The following is a 21019-nucleotide window of genomic DNA, read 5'->3' as shown; positions in this document are numbered from 1 at the left end:
ATCCGAGTTAATTTAATCTCGGGACACGTGGACCGTCCGGGTCCATGGGCCGGACCGTCCGCTCATTTTGATGTCCAACGGGTATATTTGTAGCAAGGTAACAATTGCTGCGGACAGTCTAAACAGCAGCGGCCGTGAATGATAGCAGCTGACCACTGAAACCAAAACTGCTACCATGCGTTCTGGAATTTCAAAAAATGGACCAAAGACAGGCTTGAGGACTGGACCAGGCATACAATAACCCCATTTTATTTTTTTAGTCACCCCAACCTACCAAAACATAAAGGGAGTAATTTGAAAGCAGAACATGCATGTATGTACCACGAATACCCCTTCACTATTCGAGGTTGCACTGCCAGCGCCACTAATCAGCTGCCAGTTACTGTGCACGCATTCTCATCTGCTGTCTGCTGCACCTGCACTCATTAAAAAAAAACGAAAGCCATATGCTGCCCCTGCCACATGCCGGATCTAACGAGTCGACCGTTAAATCCCCCTCCAAGCCGGGCCATACGTAAAATGATACTCCAAACTCCAGGGAGAAAAAAAAGGGAACGGGAAGTTGCAGTGCGCTTCATGCTATCTCCAGCGTTTGAACTTTGAATCCACGGGGCATAAATTACTCCGGCCCGCACGCACGTGACCGCTCGCCCTCTCGGCCCAGAGCTGTGGCCCAGAGCTGCGCCGTGTTCGTCCGCCCGCAGCGGGCGCGCCTTTCTTTCAGAGCGGCAGTAGGCAGTAGCAGCACGGCTTCAACTAGTTAAACTCGGCTTGTAAAAAAAACAAAGGCAGTTAGTTAGCGTTACCCCCCTGCGAGTTTGAAAAATATTTCCAGGCGGCCCCTGGCGAGTTCCCGTTAACTTAAGAGACCCCCACCCCCACCCCCACCGCCCCTCTCCCTCGGGGTCGGAGCTTTTCAAACGCCCCTGGCTCTGTGGACCGCTCGTCCCTGCCGTTGCGAGCGCGAGCGCCCGAGCTAGTGAGCTGCGTCTGCGTGCGAGATCCGCGAGGGGCGGGCGAGGACGGCGGAGTCGCCGGCGCGAGCGAATAAGGCGACCGGCTTGCGCGCGACGAGGGCGATGGCCCGCCCGGCTGCCGGAGCGCACGACGTGGGGATGGCGCTGCGCAAGGCCGAGGAAGCCGGTGAGTCAGTCACTCACAGCGCTCCCCGTCACCGATCGCGCACGCACGCGGTGTTCCATTGCCATTTGCTTACTTCTATCGTTCTGCTGCCTCGCCGTGTCGTGTCGTGTCGTGTCGCCTCGTCTGTCCGCGCTCTCGCGGCGCTGCCTCGCCGAGAATGCTGCTGCTGCTGCGGCGGTGCTCGAGAAGTTCGGTCACGCCATTTCCACGGCAGCTGCTACCTGCTAGCAAGTGGGTTAGTACTGCACGGGAGTGTAATTACTGTGCTACGCTGCTGATCGTACGCCTCTGCAATCCAAACACACTGCCGAAGCATTAATGTGTTGCGTTTAGTTTAAGCTAGTTAGTATATATATATACACGCTGCATTCACTTAACGCGCGACATTAGATCTCGTCGATGTGATCCGGAGTGGGTTGTGACAATACAGTACATATTTGAAAATCCCCCTTACCGTTAGTCACCCGGCTACTCCTACTCCGTCACAAATGCCGGAACGCGCGACCTCTCTGTCTGTCTGATCCGTTGTTGACAATGCAGCTGCGCGGAGGTGCGAGGCGGCGCGATGGCTGCGGCAGATGGAGCCCGCCGCAGCAGAGTCCCTGCCGGAGAGGCCTTCCGAGGAGGACTTCTGCGCGGCACTGCGCAACGGCCTCGTCCTCTGCAAGGTTCTCAACCGCGTCAATCCTGGCGCCGTCCCCAAGGTGCGTGTCAACGAAATTGTGGAGAGAAAGAAAACGTCACTACTTTCTTTCCGTGTGACAGTAACGAGTTTTTCTTTTCTTCTTCTGCCTCCCCACCGAAGGTCGTGGAGAATCCTGTCATCACGGTCCAGACGTTCGATGGGCCGGCACAGTCTGCGATACAGTACTTCGAGAACATGAGGAACTTCCTTGTCGCAGTTAGTGCGATGAACCTGTTGACGTTTGAAACCTCTGATATAGAGAAGGTAAATAGCTGAGTTGCATTGATCCCGTTTGTTGCTATACATGTGTCATGAAAGTCTTGCGTTATTGTGGGCTGTTTGATTTGCTCAATTGTGAGGCTTATTAGGGGTTAGCTGAATTGTTTTGTCCATTTGGAAGAAAATAGGTGTCCGTTTCTCTCATGAAAACTGTAGCTATTCTATTTTTTCTTACCTGAGTATTAATGTATACAGTGAAGTCATATCTAGGTTGAATCATTCAATCAAGAAAATCCCCATGATGTCTTTTGCTAGTTCATAGTAGATGCAGAATCCTATCTTGGCATTTCACCTTTCTGTTTAGATCAAACTTATGGCTTACCTCACTGGTCACTACATTGCTTACAGGGAGGTTCGTCAATGAAAGTTGTCGACTGCATACTCTGCCTCAAGGGATACCACGAGTGGAAGATCTCAGGTGGCATTGGTATATGGCGGTATGGTGGCATCGTGAAAATTGCATCCTCCAGTAAAAGGCCTGCTTCACATTTAAACAGAGGTGGAGGCTCAGACCAACAAATGCTGGAATTTGTGCATCTTCTCTCTGAGGTCTCTCTTGAGGAATCAAGAGTTGAAGAAGCCCAGCATTCTCTTTTTCAGCGCTTTGTTCTTCAAGTTGTACGAGCATTCCTTCTGGAATGGGGTGAAGCTGAAGATTTGCCTCTTGATGATATGGTAGGTGAGTTCTGCCTATTGTTGTCTTGTTGTGTCCCTCTTATTAGATGTCAGGATGATGCCAAACCTTGACCACAATGAAATTTGGAATTGAACTTTCATATGGTGGTGAATATTGCAGGTCATCGAAACAGTACTCGAACAAGCTTGTAAAGAATTTACCATTTTGCTTGCTTCTCACAGAAATCAGGTACTGTGTGTAATGTTGATAAAAGATGGAATATTTAATTTCTATTGCTTTGCATGTCTTTGTTATGATGGTGCAGCCCCATATGCACGTAATATTGACACATATTTCTTTCTCGAGAAAAAAGAGCTGTTAGAGCAACTCCAATAGTTCTCTAAAAGACTTCCTAAATCAATAATTTAGGTAGTTAACATAAAAACTATTCTCCAACAGTTCTCTAAATGAACTTTCTAAATTTAACAACTTGTCATCTAACCTCATTTTCTCTCTACATTTGGCAACCATTTAACAACTCCCTAAACAAAAATATTGACTGCATTATATAGTTTTTGTGACTTATTTTTTATGTGGATAGATACAAAACAAAATTACAACCTATATTTAGAGAACTATTGGAGAACTCACATTTTTTTACTCCAAAAGCCATTTAGCAACTTCTTAAATCTATGATTTAGAGAGCTAAAATTTACATAACTATTGGAGTTGCTCTTACAAAATCTAAAAATAGTCTTGTTACTGGTAGGCGGTAGCCATATAAACTGAAATATCCATGACAACAAATTATTACTTACTTTAAGGCATCCATTTCTAACAGGTGAGGTCACTTCTAAGGAAGATGATGAAGGATGACAATGGAACTCTTTCTAAAATGGATTTGATCGAAACTATTACAAAATGTCTTAAGGAGAATGGTGAGTGCATGTCCTCTTCATTGCGATTGCCTCGTGGCAGCCATGGACACTTGGATGATGTGGGATTACTTGAAAACCAACAAGAAGGACTGGAGGTAAAGACCATGCCAAAATTATATGTGCCAGTGAGCTTGTTGCCTGGCAATATGTCCAATGCAGAATCAGAATTATTAATTGTTCCCTTGTAGCATTAACAGCGATCTGATCTGCTGTCAGCTGCATGCTTCATTTACTAAAATTAATTCAAAGCAATTTCAAGTTTTACTTGTCAGAACCCGTTTTCTACTTCTCTAATTAAATGACTTCTGTTTGTAACTGAAAACCTAACCTTTTTTAATGACACAATTACTCAAGATATGATACTACACTGATTGGAAAGCCATGCGTGCATTGCACGTTACTAATTTAGTTTATTGAAATTTGAAAATTCAGAAGTTAAAGATGTCATTCAATGAAATGAAGCTTCAAGTTGAATCGACTCGTGCTGAGTGGGAGGAAGACTTGAGGAGGCTAGGTCGGTACTAGATTTGCAATTGAACTTAACATTTTAACCTTTAGTTCTGTCATCTCTGAAACCTACATTTTAAAAATGTAGAAAGCTACTTTGAGGCTCAGAATCATAATGCTTACCAAAAGTTGCTGGAGGAAAATCGTAAGCTCTATAATCAAGTACAAGATCTTAAAGGTAACATGCAGATTCGATTTATTAATTTCTTTTCACTAGTAGCAAATATATTTGGTTACTGACTATTCCAGAAAGTACATATTGTCAGGTAGCATTAGAGTTTACTGCAGAGTGAAACCTTTCCCAAAGGCACAATCTGATCAAAGGTCTACTGTTGATCATATTGGGGAAAACGGAGAAATCCTGATTGCGAATCCTCAAAAGCAAGGGAAGGATGGACGGAAAATATTCACATTCAACAAAATATTTGGACCTAGTACTTCACAATGTAGATAACCACTCTCTCATAATTCTCGTTGTCCTTTACTTGTAGAAAGTGTATTTGTTGTGCCTACTTCCAGTCTGCTTCATGCCTCTGACTTACGATTTTTTTTTGTAACAGCTGAAGTTTTTGCTGATACCCAACCATTAATTAGATCTGTCATGGATGGATATAATGTATGCATATTTGCATATGGTCAAACGGGATCTGGGAAAACTTACACAATGGTAATTCTTCACAGGAAAAGATTCTTAGAACTTCATTAGTATTTTTTCTTCAAAGGATGACATTTGTGCGAAAAGTTCAAATCAGGGACACAACAGTGTAACAAGAGAGTAGTTATTTTTGGGTAGAGAACTACAACATCGTTTTCCTAGAAAAATATTTGTTTCCATTGCATACCATCAAGTTTATTAAATTTCGTAATAAGCTATTTTTTTGTCCTATTCAGAGTGGTCCAGATGTAACAGCAGAGGAAACCTGGGGTGTAAACTACAGGTCGTTGAATGATCTGTTTGAAATTTCTCAAACAAGAGCAGATTCCATTACATATGATGTTAAAGTTCAGATGATTGAAATATACAATGAGCAAGTGAGGGATTTATTAATGACTGATGGTGCAAACAAAAGATATCCTTTTTCATGTTAATTTATATTACTATTTTTGATTTTGAATAAATATAATAGTACGAATCAAGTTGGCGTAGTGAAAATAGTACTCCCTCTGTTCTAAAATAGTATTCGTTTTAGAGTGTTAATGGATTCATATAATATTTGATGTATGTGTATTATATATGTGTCTAGATTCATTGCTATTCACTTAAATATGGACACAAAAAGAAGAGGCTAACACAAACAATAAAATGGGACATAGGGAGTAACTGATATGTATTTCATTATGAAAATCTCCTTATATCTAACACATCATGAAATACATTAATTTGCTTAACCTTCTTTTTTATTTGCTCAAAAGTTTGTTTTCATGCGTTTTCTTCTTTATTTCCTTAACCATGAAACACATTAGAGATACGCAATAATTCTCATGTAAATGGACTCAACATCCCAGATGCCAATATTGTGCCAGTCAAGTGCGCACAAGATGTTTTGGATCTGATGAAAGTTGGCCAGAGAAACCGAGCAGTTGGATCAACTGCTCTTAATGAACGAAGTAGCCGCTCACACAGGTATTCTTGAACTCATGCACCATACTTTGGTTCGGAATAAGGTCATATAATCAGTAGTATTTTTAAACTTATCTGTCTTTGAGTTAGAGATGCTCTCTCTTGATTTATCTTTTTTGGACAATGGAATGTAGCATCCGGCATCAGAACCCAATTCTAGAAATAAAAGGTCATTCAAAGAACACAAACTGCATTACCGCATTCTACAGTTTATGCATTCTCTTTGTTTATCTCACTGGTACACTTAGGGTCACTGTACTGTGGGTAACTGTATTGCTTTTTTTAGTGTGTTGACAGTTCATGTACAAGGAAAGGAGGTAATTTCAGGCTCAACTCTAAGAGGGTGTCTTCATCTAGTGGATCTCGCGGGAAGTGAGAGGGTAGACAAATCTGAAGCGACTGGAGAAAGACTAACTGAAGCCAAGCACATAAACAAATCTCTGTCAGCACTTGGTGATGTTATATCTGCACTTGCCCAAAAGAGTTCCCATGTTCCATATAGAAATAGCAAGTTAACACAAGTGCTGCAGGATGCCTTAGGTATTGTTAAAAGCCCTTGTATTGTTGGAGATGCTGTTGTCAATATACTGTTCTAACCACTTGTTTCCCTGCAATACAGGTGGTCAAGCAAAAACATTGATGTTTGTGCATGTGAACCCTGAAACAGACTCTTTTAGTGAAACAATGAGCACTCTCAAATTCGCTGAGCGTGTAGCTACAATAGAACTTGGTGCCGCCCGTGCAAACAAGGAAGCAGGCCAGGTCAAAGACCTAAAGGAAGAGGTATGACGTTGTTTTATGATAATTACCAAAGGCCAGGTTAAACTTTGATCTCATAACTCATAGTATAAGAATTATATTTGTCAGATCGCCAAGCTTAAATTGGCATTAGATGAAAAGGAAAATGAAGTGGCACAGTTTAAAGATCTTGCTAACCGTGTGACTTCTGAGATGAGAAATGCAAGAACAAGATCACCTTTAACCGCCAGCATGTCCTTGAAACCTGAAGTCAGTCAAGAATCCAGTGTAGACACCTGTACAAGTGAGGTACTTTTGTTTCTCTGAAAATGTTTACGTTTTGTTTTTCACTATGGTACTCTTACAGTTTCCTTGGAGTTGCAACACGATTGCTCACATCTTAAAAAGATACATATATCTCATGTATGCATCATCCTAAAGATGTGTATAACTTGGCTCACTGACAGATAAGAAGTTCATCATCTGGCAAGCAAAGAAGGTTCCGTTCACCGTTGTCAGTGAGAGAGCTAGACGATAAGTCACCTGTCATCAGCAGGGAACTGTACCTGAGTGCGCGAAAGTACAAGACTCCCTCTCCTCCGGTTAGAAGCTCACTCTCTGTCGAGAGAGGCAGCTTTGCCAAAATCGTGGAGAACACTGGAAGCATCGACTGCACACCGATATCCAAGGTCGAAGTGCCTCCAAAAGTGTGGTCCAGCAACTCGAAGACCACACCTTCATCTGTCCTGACAGCTCAGAGCCTACGGAAATTCCGGGACTCCGAGGAGAACAGAACCAAAATTCCGCCCGCTGTCCGGCAGAGCATGGCGAAGAACAGGTCTGAGAGTACGCCAAAGACTCACAATGAAGAGAAACCGGCGAACAGGCACCACTCGGGTACCAAAGCGAGGTCAGAGGCCAGGAACACGAGGGACTCGTCCGAAATCGAGAACGAGTTTGCGGGCGATGAACCTACTTTCCACTTCAACCGAACTGCGAAGAAGTTACCGACAAAGGTGATGTCAAGACAGTCCCAGAACATAGATGTCAGGTAAGGTTCCGCGGCTATTTCTGTTTCCCTCGTAGTTTACTACATCTTTTCACTATACTCTGTGTGGTTACTGTGGTATACTTGACAGTCCCAAATGCTCTTTCCTTGCAGTGTCAGGGCCTCTGTCCGGGGGGAGATGGAGCCTCTGACCGAAGGAAGGCAACGCCGGAACTGGAGCAAGCCGCCGCACGCCGAGAGGACCAATATGCCGTTGCCGGACATCCGGCGCAGTGTCTCCCTGCCGCGCGGGAAGAACCCTCTTGTGTGAATCTAGCTCGTTTCGCCAACCAGGCATTCTTTCATTGGTTGTTTGTTTCTTTATCCTGCGGTTCGATCCGAATGTAGGCTCTACGGCTGTGTAGAACACTTCATCCGGATGCATAACACAAAGTCTGTCGAGTTGCTTCCACCAGGCTCCCATGAAAACGCAAAGTTCACGCTCTTATACGCGATGTAAAAATGTATGGGTTAATGTTGCACTGCAGGCTGCAGCATCTCGTTCCAGTGGTGATTCCGTACCAATTTTGTTCTTATATTATTATATAGACCAACAAATATATTATTAATACATCACAAAATATATTTGTGCGTTGCAATAGGAGAAGAAATATCAAATATTAATAAGAAATGATGATAGAAATGATATGTATAGTAAGGTTGTCTTCTAGCAGATAGTATATGCACTACCGGAATCGCGTTCTTTGCCGAGTGTCTAAAACACTCGGCAAAGGCTATTTTACACTCGGCAAAGGCTTTGCCGAGTGTAACACTCGGCAAAGAACACTCGGCAAAGATTTCATCGGCAAAGGGTTCTTTGCCGAGGAAAAACACTCGGCAAATTAAGAATCGAAAAAATTAAAAAAAAACAAACTCTCCAACCCTACCCTATTACCTTACCCGTTGCCCAATCATTTTTCACTATTATTTTGAATCAAACTTATATGTTTTGTATAAATGGTGAGATTCGAACTCGCAACCTCTCTCTCGCGCATACCCTCCTATACCACTACACTACTACACCAATTATGTTTATATTACGATTTCCATTCCCCATGTACTATAACAAATCGAGAGTAATTTGATTTTTTAAGGCACTAAATGAGTTCATTTGAAAATGTGACCAACTATAAAGTTGCATAACTTTTTGAGATCTAAAAGTTTTATTTTAATAGTTTCTACATCCGAGACCGTTTATAAAATTTGAATTTTAAATTTAAAAACTTCACACGAAATTTTCAATGATAAGATGATTTCAAATCAAAAAATTGTCAACTACAAAGTTTCATTACATTTCAAGACCTACAACTTTTATTTTGGTGGTTTTTCCATCCGAGACAGTTTGAAAAATTCAAATTTCAAAATTCAAACATAGTTTTGCATAACAAGATGATTTCAAACTAAAACATTGTCAACTACAAAGTTTCATAACTCTTCAATACCTACAACTTTCATGTTGGTGGTTTTTCCTTTCGAAGTCGTTTTCAAAATTCAAATTTTAAATTTTTTAAATTCAGACGTAGTTTTCGTTGACAATATGACTTCAAATAAAAAAGTTGTCAACTATAAACTTCTATAACTTCTCAAGATCTACAAAGTTTATTTTGGTTGTTTGGTAATTTGTTTATCTCAGATGATGGTTCTAACAATATGCACAAATTCTATACGTCTCTCTCGTAGTTTCATAAACTACGAGAGAGATATAGGTTTTATGAACAAATTTATTTTTATTTTGTCATATGAAGAAATGTTCAATATATAAATTGTACATCATGATGAGTTATACAAATTTGTAGTTGAAAACTATTTCATTTGAATTAATTTACTACTTTAAAATGTGATTTTTAAATTGTCTTTGCCTAGTGTTGGAGAAAAAACACTCGGCAAAGAGCTCTTTGCCGAGTGTTGTATTTGTGACACTCGGCAAAGAGTCCTTTGTCGAGTGTCAAAAAAAGACACTCGGCAAAGAAACTCTTTGCCGAGTGTCAAAAATAAAACACTCGACAAAGAGCTTCTTCGCCGAGTGTTTTATTTTACCGAGGGTTTTTTGCGTGGCACTCGGCAAAGAGCTCTTTGCCGAGTGCCCGAAATAAAACACTCGGCAAAGAATATGGCACTTGGCAAAGAGCCAAATTCCGGTAGTGATGTAGTTGTGCAAAACACTGTAGAGGTTAATGTGGTGTGCACGGAGACATTCGCTGTAGCACGTAAATGTTTTGTTTCGAGACAATTTCTTAATTAACAATAGTAAAGTTTCTGGCTTATTTTTTGTGATGGGAATGAGGAGAATTTAAAGATTGTAGTGTTTTTCTCGAACAAGACCAGAGTATTATTGTAATTGCATTTTTCATACCGATCATCAATAAGACTAGTAAAGTCATAACTGCTCCAGGCGACACTTGGTTGAGAAGAATTCAGCAGAGAAAAAAAAAGATATGGTGGTTCAGAATTTAACAGCGTGTTTGGTTTGATGAATGTGAGTCTACCATCTTATCACTCCTTACTTTTTTTGTTTGGTTTATAAAAAAGAATGAGTTGATTCATCACCATTTCATTTCTTATAAGCTTATAATTAGTAATAATATGATGAATGGGTTCATTACACCAGATTTATGAAATGAACTCATGAGCTCATCTAAAATGGATAGATTCTTCAAACCAAGCACTCCCTAATAAGGTGTTTAGTTTGAGGAATAAGCTAGTTCATTATCTTCACGATCCTTACTTTTTAATTGATTTGTAGAATGAAATGAATTGATCATCACCACCTCATTTCTAATAGTTAGTTAGTACTAACACGAGGAATTGAGTTATTCCTGTAGAATAGTGTAATGGATTGTTGTATTGATAAAAGATGGGATACAATATATATAGAGACTCAACCCTAACCCTAATGGACCGGCAACCCAACAGTGGTGTCGGCCCACACACACTCACACACACAGTCTAACATCCCCCCGCAGTCGCAATGGGACACCACACACGATGAGACTGGAGTAGAGGCCGAAGGTAGGAGCCGACGGGTTGAAATCCCCCCGCAGTCGCAGCGTCGTGATGGTGCGAATATTGCGGCTGGAGTAGAGAACGGTGTGTGCTCCAAGAAGATGATAGCACATAGATGCCGAGGTAGCCGAAGTCGAGGTGGTCGCGGTCCGGAGAAACACAGCAGATGCCTGTTCTTTGGGAGGGGTCGACGTTCGAGCGTCAACGATCGGTAGGGCGACACAACAAAAGAGCACTGGCAGGCCGACCTTCCTGCTTCTTCGATCGACCAGACGTCAAGGAGCCCCGCCAGGGAGGCCGACGGCAGCGCACGCGTCTGCGCTGGTCATGGTGTCCGCGCCCGCGGTAGAATAGGAGAACGACGGATCCGGCCGGGAAGGCCACGGCAGCGATAGATCCAGCCGGGAAAATGCGATCGGACCAAAGGGACGGTGGATCGACCCGGGAAGGTCGCAACAACGAGGATCCGACCAGGAAGGCCACGGCAGCGACGGATCCAGTGAAGGCGATGAAGGGGGGTGGGCGGCGGGGTGGGTCCAGTTGAAAGTCGTCTAGAGGGGGTGAATAGGCGTAATCTGAAATTTACAACTTAAAACACAAACTACAAGCTGAGGTTAGCGTTAGAATTAAAGTCAAGTCCGAAAGAGAGGGAAAACAAATCAACCAAAAAATAAAGCAAGTAAACACGGTGATTTGTTTTACCGATGTTCGGTTCTAAAGAACCTATTCCCCGTTGAGGTGGTCACAAAGACCGGGTCTCTTTCAACCCTTTCCCTCTCTCAAACGGTCACTTAGACCGAGTGAGCTTTCTCCTTAATCAAACAGGTCACTTAGACCTCGCAAGGACCACCACACACTTAGGTGTCTCTTGCTTTGATTACAAGTTGCTTAAGAACAAGAAAGAGAAAGAAAGAAGCAATCCAAGAGGCAAGAGCTCAAATGAACACAAAATCTCTCTCTCGCAAGTCACTAAGTATTTGAGATGGGTTTAGGACTTGGAGAGGCTTTGATATTTTGAATTGTCTTGGAGTGAATGCTAGAGCTCTTTTAATGAATGTGATGGTCAAAAATCTTGGATACTTGGAGTTGTGGTGGTTGGGGGGTATTTATAGCCCTCAACCACCAAATGGCTGTTGGGGATGGTTGCTGTCGATGGGCGCACCAGACTATCCGGTGCGCTGCCACGTCACCCAACCATTAGGGTTCGGGAGCAGTCGACTGTTGGCGCTGTTGACTTCTTGTGGCACCAGACAGTCCGGTGCCACACCGGACAGCTCCTATTCATTGTCGGGTGCGCCACTGACTCTGCGCTCTAACTCTGCCGCACACTGTTCATTTGTTCTTCAGCTTTTGCAGTCAACCGTTGCGCGGAGTAGTCGTTGCTCCGCTGGTGCACCGGACAGTCCGGTGAATTATAGCGGAGTGCGCCCGAAGAAACCCGAGAGTGGCTGGTTCAGTCCTGTACGGACCTGGTGCACCGGACGGACACTGTCCGGTGGCACACCGGACAGTCCGGTGCGCCAGACCACAGCACACTTGGTTTCTTTCGCTCCTTTGAATTGGATCCCTAACTTGAATATTTATTTGTTTGTGTTTAACCTTTATGCACTTGTAGAACATGTATTCTAGAGCAAACTAGTTAGTCCAGGGCATTCAACCACCAAAATTAAGTGTAGGAAAAGGTTAACCCTATTTCCCTTTCAATCTCCCCCTTTTTGGTGATTGATGCCAACACAAACCAAAGCAAATATATAAAGTGCAGAAATAAACTAGTTTACATATGAACTAGGTTACTTGGAATTAAACCAATTGAAAGTCTTATTACATATGAATAAGATTGAATGGATTGCTTTCTTCTATTTAACATTTTGGGCCACATTTGCACCACTTGTTTTGTTTTTGCAAATCCTTTTGCAAAATATTTTCAAAATCTTTTGCTAATAGTCAAAGGTATATGAATAAGATTGCAAGAAGTATTTTCAAGATTTGAAATTTCTCCCCCTGTTTCAAAATGATTTTCCTTTGACTAAATAGAAGCTCCCCCTGAATGAAAATCTCCTCTTAGCTTTCAAGAGGGTTTTTAAATGGATACCAATTTGAAATCTTATTTTCATAATCATAGATACCAATTGATATCAATTTAAAAACAATCATTTGTGAAAACCAATTAAATCTTTTCATTTTGAAAATTTTGAAATGGTGGTGGTGCGGTTCTTTTTGCTTTGGGCTTAATATTTTCTCCCCCTTTGGCATTAATAGTCAAAAACGGAGACCTTTGGAGCCCTCTTAAATTTTCTCCCCCATTGATAAAATGAATATGAGTGAAAGATTATACCAATTGGAGAGTTTGTGGAATACCGACAAAGGGTAAGTAATACCGATGGAGTTGAGTGGAAGCGTTGTCTTTGCCGAGTACACCATTTCCCTTTCAATCTAAGACTAAGGATAGAAATATACTTGAAAACACATTAGTCTTAGCCTTGGCACAAGAATAATAAGAAATATGTATATGTACCAAATGAAAGAGATATGATCAAAGGTATATAAATGAGCTATGTGTGCAGTGTTTCAATCAAAATTCCGAGAATCAAGAATATTTAGCTCATTCCTAAGTTTGCTAAAGGTTTTATCGTCTAAAGGCTTGGTAAAGATATTGGCTAATTGTTCTTTGGTGTTAATATAAGCTATTTCGATAACCCCCCTTTGTTGGTGATCCCTCAGAAAGTGATACCGAATGTCTATGTGCTTAGTGCGGCTGTGTTCAACGGGATTATCCGCCATGCGGATTGCACTCTCATTATCACATAGGAGAGGGTGAAAGGGAAATGTTCCCTTGGGCCATTTCTAAAGTGTTTTGGTGATTAAGTGCCCAACACATATTCTCTAAGTGTTAATTTGTGCCAAAGATTGAAGAAGTGCAAATCATGTAACAAGGTACGTTTCTAGACTTAGTACATTGATTTGGGTACTAATGTATTATGTCTAAGTGATAGAAATAGGAGAAAATAGATTGGAAAAGAGTTGGCTGTGTACAGCCAACTGCTGCTCGGTCTAGGTGCACCGGACAGTGTCCGATGCGCCAGACGAGTCCAAGGTGAACCGGCCGCTCTCGGGACTCGACGGCGGCGTACGGCTATAATTCACCGGACTGTCCGGTGATGCACCAGACTGTCCGGTGAGTCGTCCGCGGCGAAGTCGTCGCTCTCAGGAAAAGTTCAACGGCGTACGACTAAAATTCACCAGACTGTCCGGTGGCGCACCGGACTGTCCGGTGAGCCAACAGTCGGCCGCGCAATCTTCACGCGACGCATGGCAGCGCCAACGATTGGCAGGGGGCATCGAACTGTCCGGTGAGCACCGGACAGTGTCCGGTGCGCCAACTGCCACGAGTCTGCAACGGTCGGGTGCACTAGAAAAGGAAAGAGATCGCGCACCGGACAGCTACAGTGACTGTCCGGTGGCGCACTAGACTGTCCGGTGCGCCACCCGACAGAAGGCAAGATTAGCTTTCCAAGATTGCCTCCAACGGCTCCTAGCTGCCTTGGGGCTATAAAAGGGATCCCTAAGCGCATGGAGAAGTCACCTAAGCTTACAAGAACGATCCTAAGACTCCATTCTCACGCATTCGATTCTTTGAGATAGTGACTTGAGCTCCATTTGAGTTGAGAACTCCTTGCGTTGTGTTTTGAGCTCGAGTTGTGACTTGTGTGTGTGATTGTGCTCTCGTTTTGAGTCTTGTGTGTGTTGCTCTCCCCTCCCTTACTTCTGTGCTTCTTTGTGATCATCAATTGTAAGGGCGAGAGGCTCCAAGTTGTGGAGATTCCTCGCAAACGGGAGAAAGTCTAAGAAAGAAGAACACCGTGGTATTCAAGTTGATCATTGGATCACTTGAAAGGGGTTGAGTGCAACCCTCGTCCATTGGGACGCCACAACGTGGAAGTAGGCAAGTGTTACTTGGCCGAACCACGGGATAAACTCGCGTGTCTCTTGTGATTGCTTTTCTGTGATTACTTGTGTGTTCGCAAGAGCTCGCTACTTAGCCGTACTAACACTTAACCAAGTTTTGTGGCTATTAGTATTTGATTTTTATAGGATCACCTATTCACCCTCCTCTAGGTGCTCTCAGAGGGACTTTGCTCAATTTGAAGCCATAGTCCCTAAGGGTTTGCCTCATCCAAAGTAATTGCGCACAACAATGGCCTGCGGCAATATACTCGGCTTCGGCGGTAGAAAGAGCTACGGAGTTTTGTTTCTTTAAAGCCCAAGACACCATGGATCTTTCCAGAAACTGACAAGTCCCTGATGTGCTCTTCCTATCAATTTTACACCCTGCCCAATCGACATCAGAATATCCTATTAAATCAAATGTGGATCCCTTGGGGTACCAAAGCCCAAACTTAGGAGTGTAAACTAAATATCTCATGATTCTCTTCACGGCCCTAAGGTGAATTTCCTTAGGATCGGCCTGAAATCTTGCACACATGCATACGGAAAGCATAATATCCGGTCGAGATGCACATAAATAGAGTAAAGATCCTATCATCGACTGGTATACCTTTTGATCTACGGATTTACCTCCCATGTCGAGGTCGAGATGCCCATTTGTTCCCATAGGTGTCTTGATGGGCTTAGCATCCTTCATTCCAAACTTGTTAAGTATGTCTTGAATGTATTTTGTTTGGCTGATGAAGGTGCCATCCTGGAGTTGCTTGATTTGAAATCCTAAGAAATACTTCAACTCCCCCATCATAGACATCTCAAATTTTTGTATCATGATCCTACTAAACTCTTCACAAGTTGATTTGTTAGTAGACCCAAATATAATATCATCAACATAAATTTGGCATACAAACAAATCATTTGCAACAATTTTAGTAAAGAGAGTAGGATCGACTTTACCGACTTTGAAGACATTAGTGATAAGAAAGTCTCGCAGACATTCATACCATGCTCTTGGGGCTTGCTTGAGCCCATAAAGCGCCTTTGAGAGCTTATAAACATGGTTAGGATACTCACTATCTTCAAAGCTGGGAGGTTGCTCAACATAGACCTCTTCCTTGACTGGTCCATTGAGGAAGGCACTTTTCACGTCCATTTGATGGAGCTTAAAGCCATGGTAAGTAGCATAGGCAAGTAATATACGAATTGACTCAAGCCTAGATACGGGTGCATAAGTTTCATCGAAATCCAAACCTTCGATTTGTGAATAACCTTTGGCCACAAGTCTGGCTTTGTTCCTTACCACCACACCATGTTCATCTTGCTTGTTGCGGAATACCCATTTGGTATCTACAACATTTTGATTAGGACATGGAACCAAATGTCATACCTCATTTCTCGTGAAGTTGTTGAGCTCCTCTTGCATAGCCACCACCCAATCTGAATCTCTTAATGCATCCTCTACCCTGTAAGGCTAAATAGAGGAAACAAAAGAGTAATGTTCACAAAAATGTGCAACCCGAGATCTATGGTTACCCCCTTATGGATGTCACCGAGGATGGAGTTGACGGGGTGATCTCATTGAATTGATTGGTGGACTCTTGGGTGTGGTGGTCTTTGACCCTGAATTTCTAGCTCATCTTCCTTGTATTGATTATTTCATCTCCCCCTTGATCATTGACCTCTTCTTGGGATGGCTCATCCTCTTGATCTTCATTATCTTGAGCATGATCCTTTTCTTGAGTTGGTGGAGATGCTTGATTTGAAGATGATGGTTGATCTTGTGCTTGTGGAGGCTCTTCGGATTCCTTAGGACGCACATCCCTAATGGACATGTTCCTTAGCGCCACACACGAAGCCTCTTCATCGTCTAGCTCATCAAGATCAACTTGCTCCACTTGGGAGCCATTAGTCTCATCAAACACAATGTCACAAGAAACTTCAACTAGTCCAGTGGACTTGTTAAAGACACTATATGCCCTTGTGTTTGGGTCATAACCAAGTAAAAAGCCTTCTACAGCCTTAGGAGCAAATTTAGATTTTCTACCTCTTTTAATAAGAATAAAACATTTGCTTCCAAAGACTCTAAAATATGAAACATTGGGCTTTTCACTAGTGAGGAGTTCGTATGATGTCTTCTTGAGGATTCGGTGAAGATACAACCGGTTGATGGAGTAGCAAGCAGTGTTGATTGCTTCCACCCAAAACCGGTCCAGAGTCTTGTACTCATCAAGCATGGTTCTTGCCATGTCCACTAGAGTTCTATTCTTCCTCTCCACTACACCATTTTGTTGAGGTGTGTAGGGAGAAGAGAACTCATGCTTGATGCCCTCCTCAAGAAATCCTTCAATTTATGAATTCTTGAACTCCGTCCCATTGTCGCTTCTTATCTTTTTTTATCCTCAATCCAAACTCATTTTGAGCCCGTCTCAAGAATCCCTTTAAGGTCTCTTGGGTTTGTGATTTTTCCTACAAAAAGAACACCCAAGTGAAGCGAGAATAGTCATCCATAATAACTAGACAGTACTTACTCCCGTCAATGCTTATGTAAGCGATCGGGCCAAATAGGTCCATGTGGAGTAGCTCGAGCGGCCTGTCCGTAGTCATGATGTTCTTGTGTGGATGGTGAGTGCCAACTTGCTTTCCTGCTTGGCATGCGCTACAAACCCTTTCTCAAAATGAACATTGGTTAGTCCTAAAATGTGCTCTCCCTTTAGAAGCTTATGAAGATTCTTCATCCCAACATGGGAAAGTCGGCGATGCCAGAGCCAACCCATATTAGTCTTAGCAATTAAGCAAGTGTCAAGTTCAGCTTTGTTATCATGAAAATCAACTAAATATAGCTGACCCACTAACACTCCCTTAAATGTTATTGAATCATCACTTCTTCTAAAGACAGTAACACCTAACTCAGTAAAAAGACAGTTGTAACCCATTTTGCATAATTGAGAAACAGAAAGCAAGTTGTAATCTAAAGAATCTACAAGAAAAACATTGGAAATAGAATGGTCAAGAGATATAGCAATTTTACCAAATCCTTTGACCAAACCTTGATTTCCATCCCCGAATGTGATAGCTTGTTGGGGATCTTCGTTTTTCTCGTAGGAGGAGAACATTCTTTTCTCCCATGTCATGTGGTTTGTGCATCTGCTATCAATTATCCAGCTTGAGCCCTCGGATGCATAAACTTGCAAAACAATTTAGGCCTTGTTTTTAGGTACCCAAATAGTCTTGGGTCCTTTGACGTTAGATACAAGCACCTTGGGTACCCAAACACAAGTCTTTGAACCCTTGTGTTTGCCCCCAACATATTTGGCAACAACTTTGACTGATTTATTAGTTAAAACATAAGATGCATCAAAAGTTTTAAATGAAACATTATGCTCATTTGATGCAACAGGAGTTTTCTTTTTAGGCATTTTAACATGAGTAGAATGCTTAGAGCTAGAAGCCTCATTTTTATACATAAAAGCATGATGAGTAACAGTGTGAGGTTTTCTAGCATGATTTTCCTAATTTTGTGCTCAGAATAATTAGCAGGATATAAAATGTAGCCTTCATTATCCTGAACCATGGGTGCCTTGCCCTTTATAAAGTTAGACAATCTCTTGGGGGCATTAAGCTTGACATTGCTCCCCTGTTGGAAACCAATGCCATCCTTAATGCAGGGCGTCTCCCATTATAGAGCATGCTACGAGCAAATTTAAATTTTTTATTTTCTAGTTCATGCTCGGCAATTTTAGCATCTAATTTAGCTATATGATCATTTTATTGTTTAATCATTGCAATGTGATCATTAATAGCTTCTACATTTACATCTCTACATCTAGTGCAAATAGAAACATGCTCAACAGTAGATGTAGAGGGTTTGCATGAAGTTAATTCCTCAACCTTAGCATGTAAAATAGCATTCTCATTTTAAGACTGGAAATAGAGTCATTGCAAACATTTAAATCTTTAACCTTAGAAATTAAGCTAGCATTTTTGTTTCTAAGGCTAGAAATTGAATCATGACAATCATTTAATTTTTCAACCTTAACAATTAAGCTGGCATTCTCAGTTCTAAGGTTTGCAATAGAGTCAAGACAAATGCTAAGCTCCTTAGTTAAATTTCACATTTCTCTACTTCCTGAGCATAAGCATTTTATTATACTCCCGAGGTTTGCAATAGAGTCAAGACAAATGCTAAGCCACAACAAGGGATCTTAGAATAACCTTGACCATCTCATGGTCATCCCATTTGGTGCTCCCGAGGTTGCGTACTTGGTTCACCATTGTTTTGAGTCGGTTATACATTGCTTGTGGCTCTTCTCCTTTGTTGAGGACGAAACAACCGAGCTCCCCCTCAGTCGTCTCCCGCTTGGTGATCTTTGTCACTTCATCCCCTTCATGTGCCATCTTGAGGACGTCTCAAATTTCTTTGGTCGTCTTTAACCCTTGCACCTTATTATACTCCTCTCGACATAAGGAGGCGAGGAGTATAGTTGTGGCTTGGGAGTTAAAGTGCCTAATTTGGTCGGCCTCGTCCGAATCGTAGTCCTTGTCCCCCTTATTTGGTACCTGCGCTCCACACTCAATAATATCCCAAATACTTTTGTGGAGTGAGGTTAGATGATGCCTCATTTTATCACTCCACATGCAATAATCTTCACCATCAAAATACGGTGGTTTGCCTAAGGGAACGAAAAGTAGAGGAGCACGCTTAGAAATGCGGGGATAGCAAAGGGGCATCTTACTATACTTCTTGCGCTCATGGCGTGTTTAGAAGTAGTGGACGACGAGTCGGAGCCGGATGTGGAGGGCGACGAAGAGTCGGTCTCGTAGTAGACCACTTTCTTCATTTTCTTCTTCTTGTCGCCTCTCCTATGGGACTTGATGGAGCAAGAGGATTCCTTCTTGTGCTTGTTGCCGGACTCCCTTGAGAGAGTCCTCCTCGAGCTTGCGGGCTTATTGCCGGTCATGATCTCCCTCTTGGCGTGATCTCCCGATATCACTTCGAGTTGTTAGACTCTAATGAAGCACCGGGCTCTGATACCAATTGAAAGTCCCCTAGAGGGGGGTGAATAGGTGTAATCTAAAATTTACAACTTAAAACACAAACTACAAGCTGGGGTTAGCGTTAGAATTAAAGTCAAGTCCAAAAGAGAGGCAAAACAAATCAACCAAGAAATAAAGCAAGTGAACATGATGATTTGTTTTACCGAGGTTCGGTTCTAAAGAACCTAGTCCCCGTTGAGGTGGTCACAAAGGCCGTGTCTCTTTCAACCCTTTCCCTCTCTCAAACGGTCACTTAGACCGAGTGAGCTTTCTCCTTAATCAAACGGGTCACTTAGACCTCGCAAGGACCACCACACACTTAGGTGTCTCTTGCTTTGATTACAAGTTGCTTGAGAACAAGAAAGAGAAAGAAAGAAGGCAATCCAAGAGGCAAGAGCTAAAATGAACACAAAATCTCTCTCTTGCAAGTCACTAAGTATTTGAGATGGATTTAGGACTTGGAGAGGCTTTGATCTTTTGAATTGTGTCTTGGAGTGAATGCTAGAGCTTTTGTAATGAATGTGATGCTCAGAAATCTTGGATACTTGGAGTTGTGGTGGTTGGGGGGTATTTATAGCCCTCAACCACCAAATGGCCGTTGGGGATGGTTGCTGTCGATGGGCGCACTGGACAGTCCGGTGCGCCACCAGACAAGTCCTGTAGATTGTCCGGTACGCTGCCACGTCACCCAACCGTTAGGGTTCGGGAGCAGTCGACCGTTGGCGCTGTTGACTTCTTGTGGCACCGGACAGGTCCTGTTCATTGTCTGGTGCGCCATTGACTCTGCGCTCTAACTCTGCCGCGCACTGTTGCACACTGTTCATTTGTTCTTCAGCTTTTGCAGTCGGCTGGTAGTCGTTGCTCCACTGGTGCACCGGACAGTCCGGTGAATAATAGCGGAGTGCGCCCGAAGAAACCCGAGTGCGGCTGGTTTAGTCCTATACGGACCTAGTGCACCGGACACTGTCCGATGGCACACCGGACAGTCCGGTGCGCCAGACCACAGCACACTTGGTTTCTTTCGCTCCTTTGAATTGGATCCCTAACTTGAATATTTATTGGTTTGTGTTTAACCTTTATGCACCTGTAGAACATGTAATCTAGAGCAAACTAGTTATTCCATATATTTGTGTTGGGCATTCAACCACCAAAATTAAGTGTAGGAAAAGGTTAACCCTATTTCCCTTTCACCAGCCGGGCAGGGGCCTGCGTCGGACCTGGCAGGGGATGGGTGACGCCGGTGACAAGAGAAGCGTGAAGAGGAGGCACTGCTGGGCGTCGACACTGTTAGGGACGACGGCGGGGAAGGCCCTGGCAGGGTCAGGTCGGGGCATATTTGAGCCACCGAGGAAGGGAGGGGGTCGCGGCTGCGCCGCCGGAGCCGGAGGGGAGGGGCGCGTAGATCCGGAGCATGGGCATGCCTCACCGCCGAGCGGGGAGAAGCGTCGCGCCGCTGCCGATGACG

The 21019-nt window shown here is 43.0% G+C and overlaps 1 protein-coding gene across 1 annotated transcript; it reads left to right on the top strand.

The window, feature by feature from the left end:
* The first annotated feature begins 902 nt into the window (after window positions 1-902).
* LOC100381510 (Kinesin KP1) lies at window positions 903-7986 on the top strand. The gene is made up of 17 exons (NM_001361437.1): window positions 903-1143; window positions 1684-1847; window positions 1949-2092; window positions 2456-2782; window positions 2904-2972; window positions 3565-3756; window positions 4094-4175; window positions 4257-4346; window positions 4435-4614; window positions 4729-4835; window positions 5060-5238; window positions 5628-5792; window positions 6076-6329; window positions 6409-6572; window positions 6657-6836; window positions 6995-7578; window positions 7690-7986. The coding sequence occupies exons 1-17, from the start codon at window positions 1080-1082 to the stop codon at window positions 7844-7846; spliced, it is 3102 nt and encodes a 1033-aa protein (NP_001348366.1). The 5' UTR covers window positions 903-1079; the 3' UTR covers window positions 7847-7986.
* Window positions 7987-21019: the final 13033 nt, after the last annotated feature.

Source organism: Zea mays, chromosome 2 (genome assembly GCF_902167145.1).
Source record: "Zea mays cultivar B73 chromosome 2, Zm-B73-REFERENCE-NAM-5.0, whole genome shotgun sequence".
In the NCBI taxonomy this organism is placed as follows: Eukaryota; Viridiplantae; Streptophyta; class Magnoliopsida; order Poales; family Poaceae; genus Zea; species Zea mays.
The sequence above is the reverse complement of the archived record's forward strand: the minus strand, read 5'-3'. Positions and strand labels throughout refer to the sequence as shown.

Excerpts from the sequence above, each read along its gene's own strand:
- LOC100381510 (NM_001361437.1), top strand. The coding sequence starts at position 1,080 with ATGGCCCGCCCGGCTGCCGGAGCGCACGACGTGGGGATGGCGCTGCGC. Across the intron at positions 4,176-4,256 it reads GGAAGACTTGAGGAGGCTAG|AAAGCTACTTTGAGGCTCAG; the intron begins GTCGGTACTAGA and ends TTAAAAATGTAG. Across the intron at positions 4,347-4,434 it reads TCAAGTACAAGATCTTAAAG|GTAGCATTAGAGTTTACTGC; the intron begins GTAACATGCAGA and ends ACATATTGTCAG.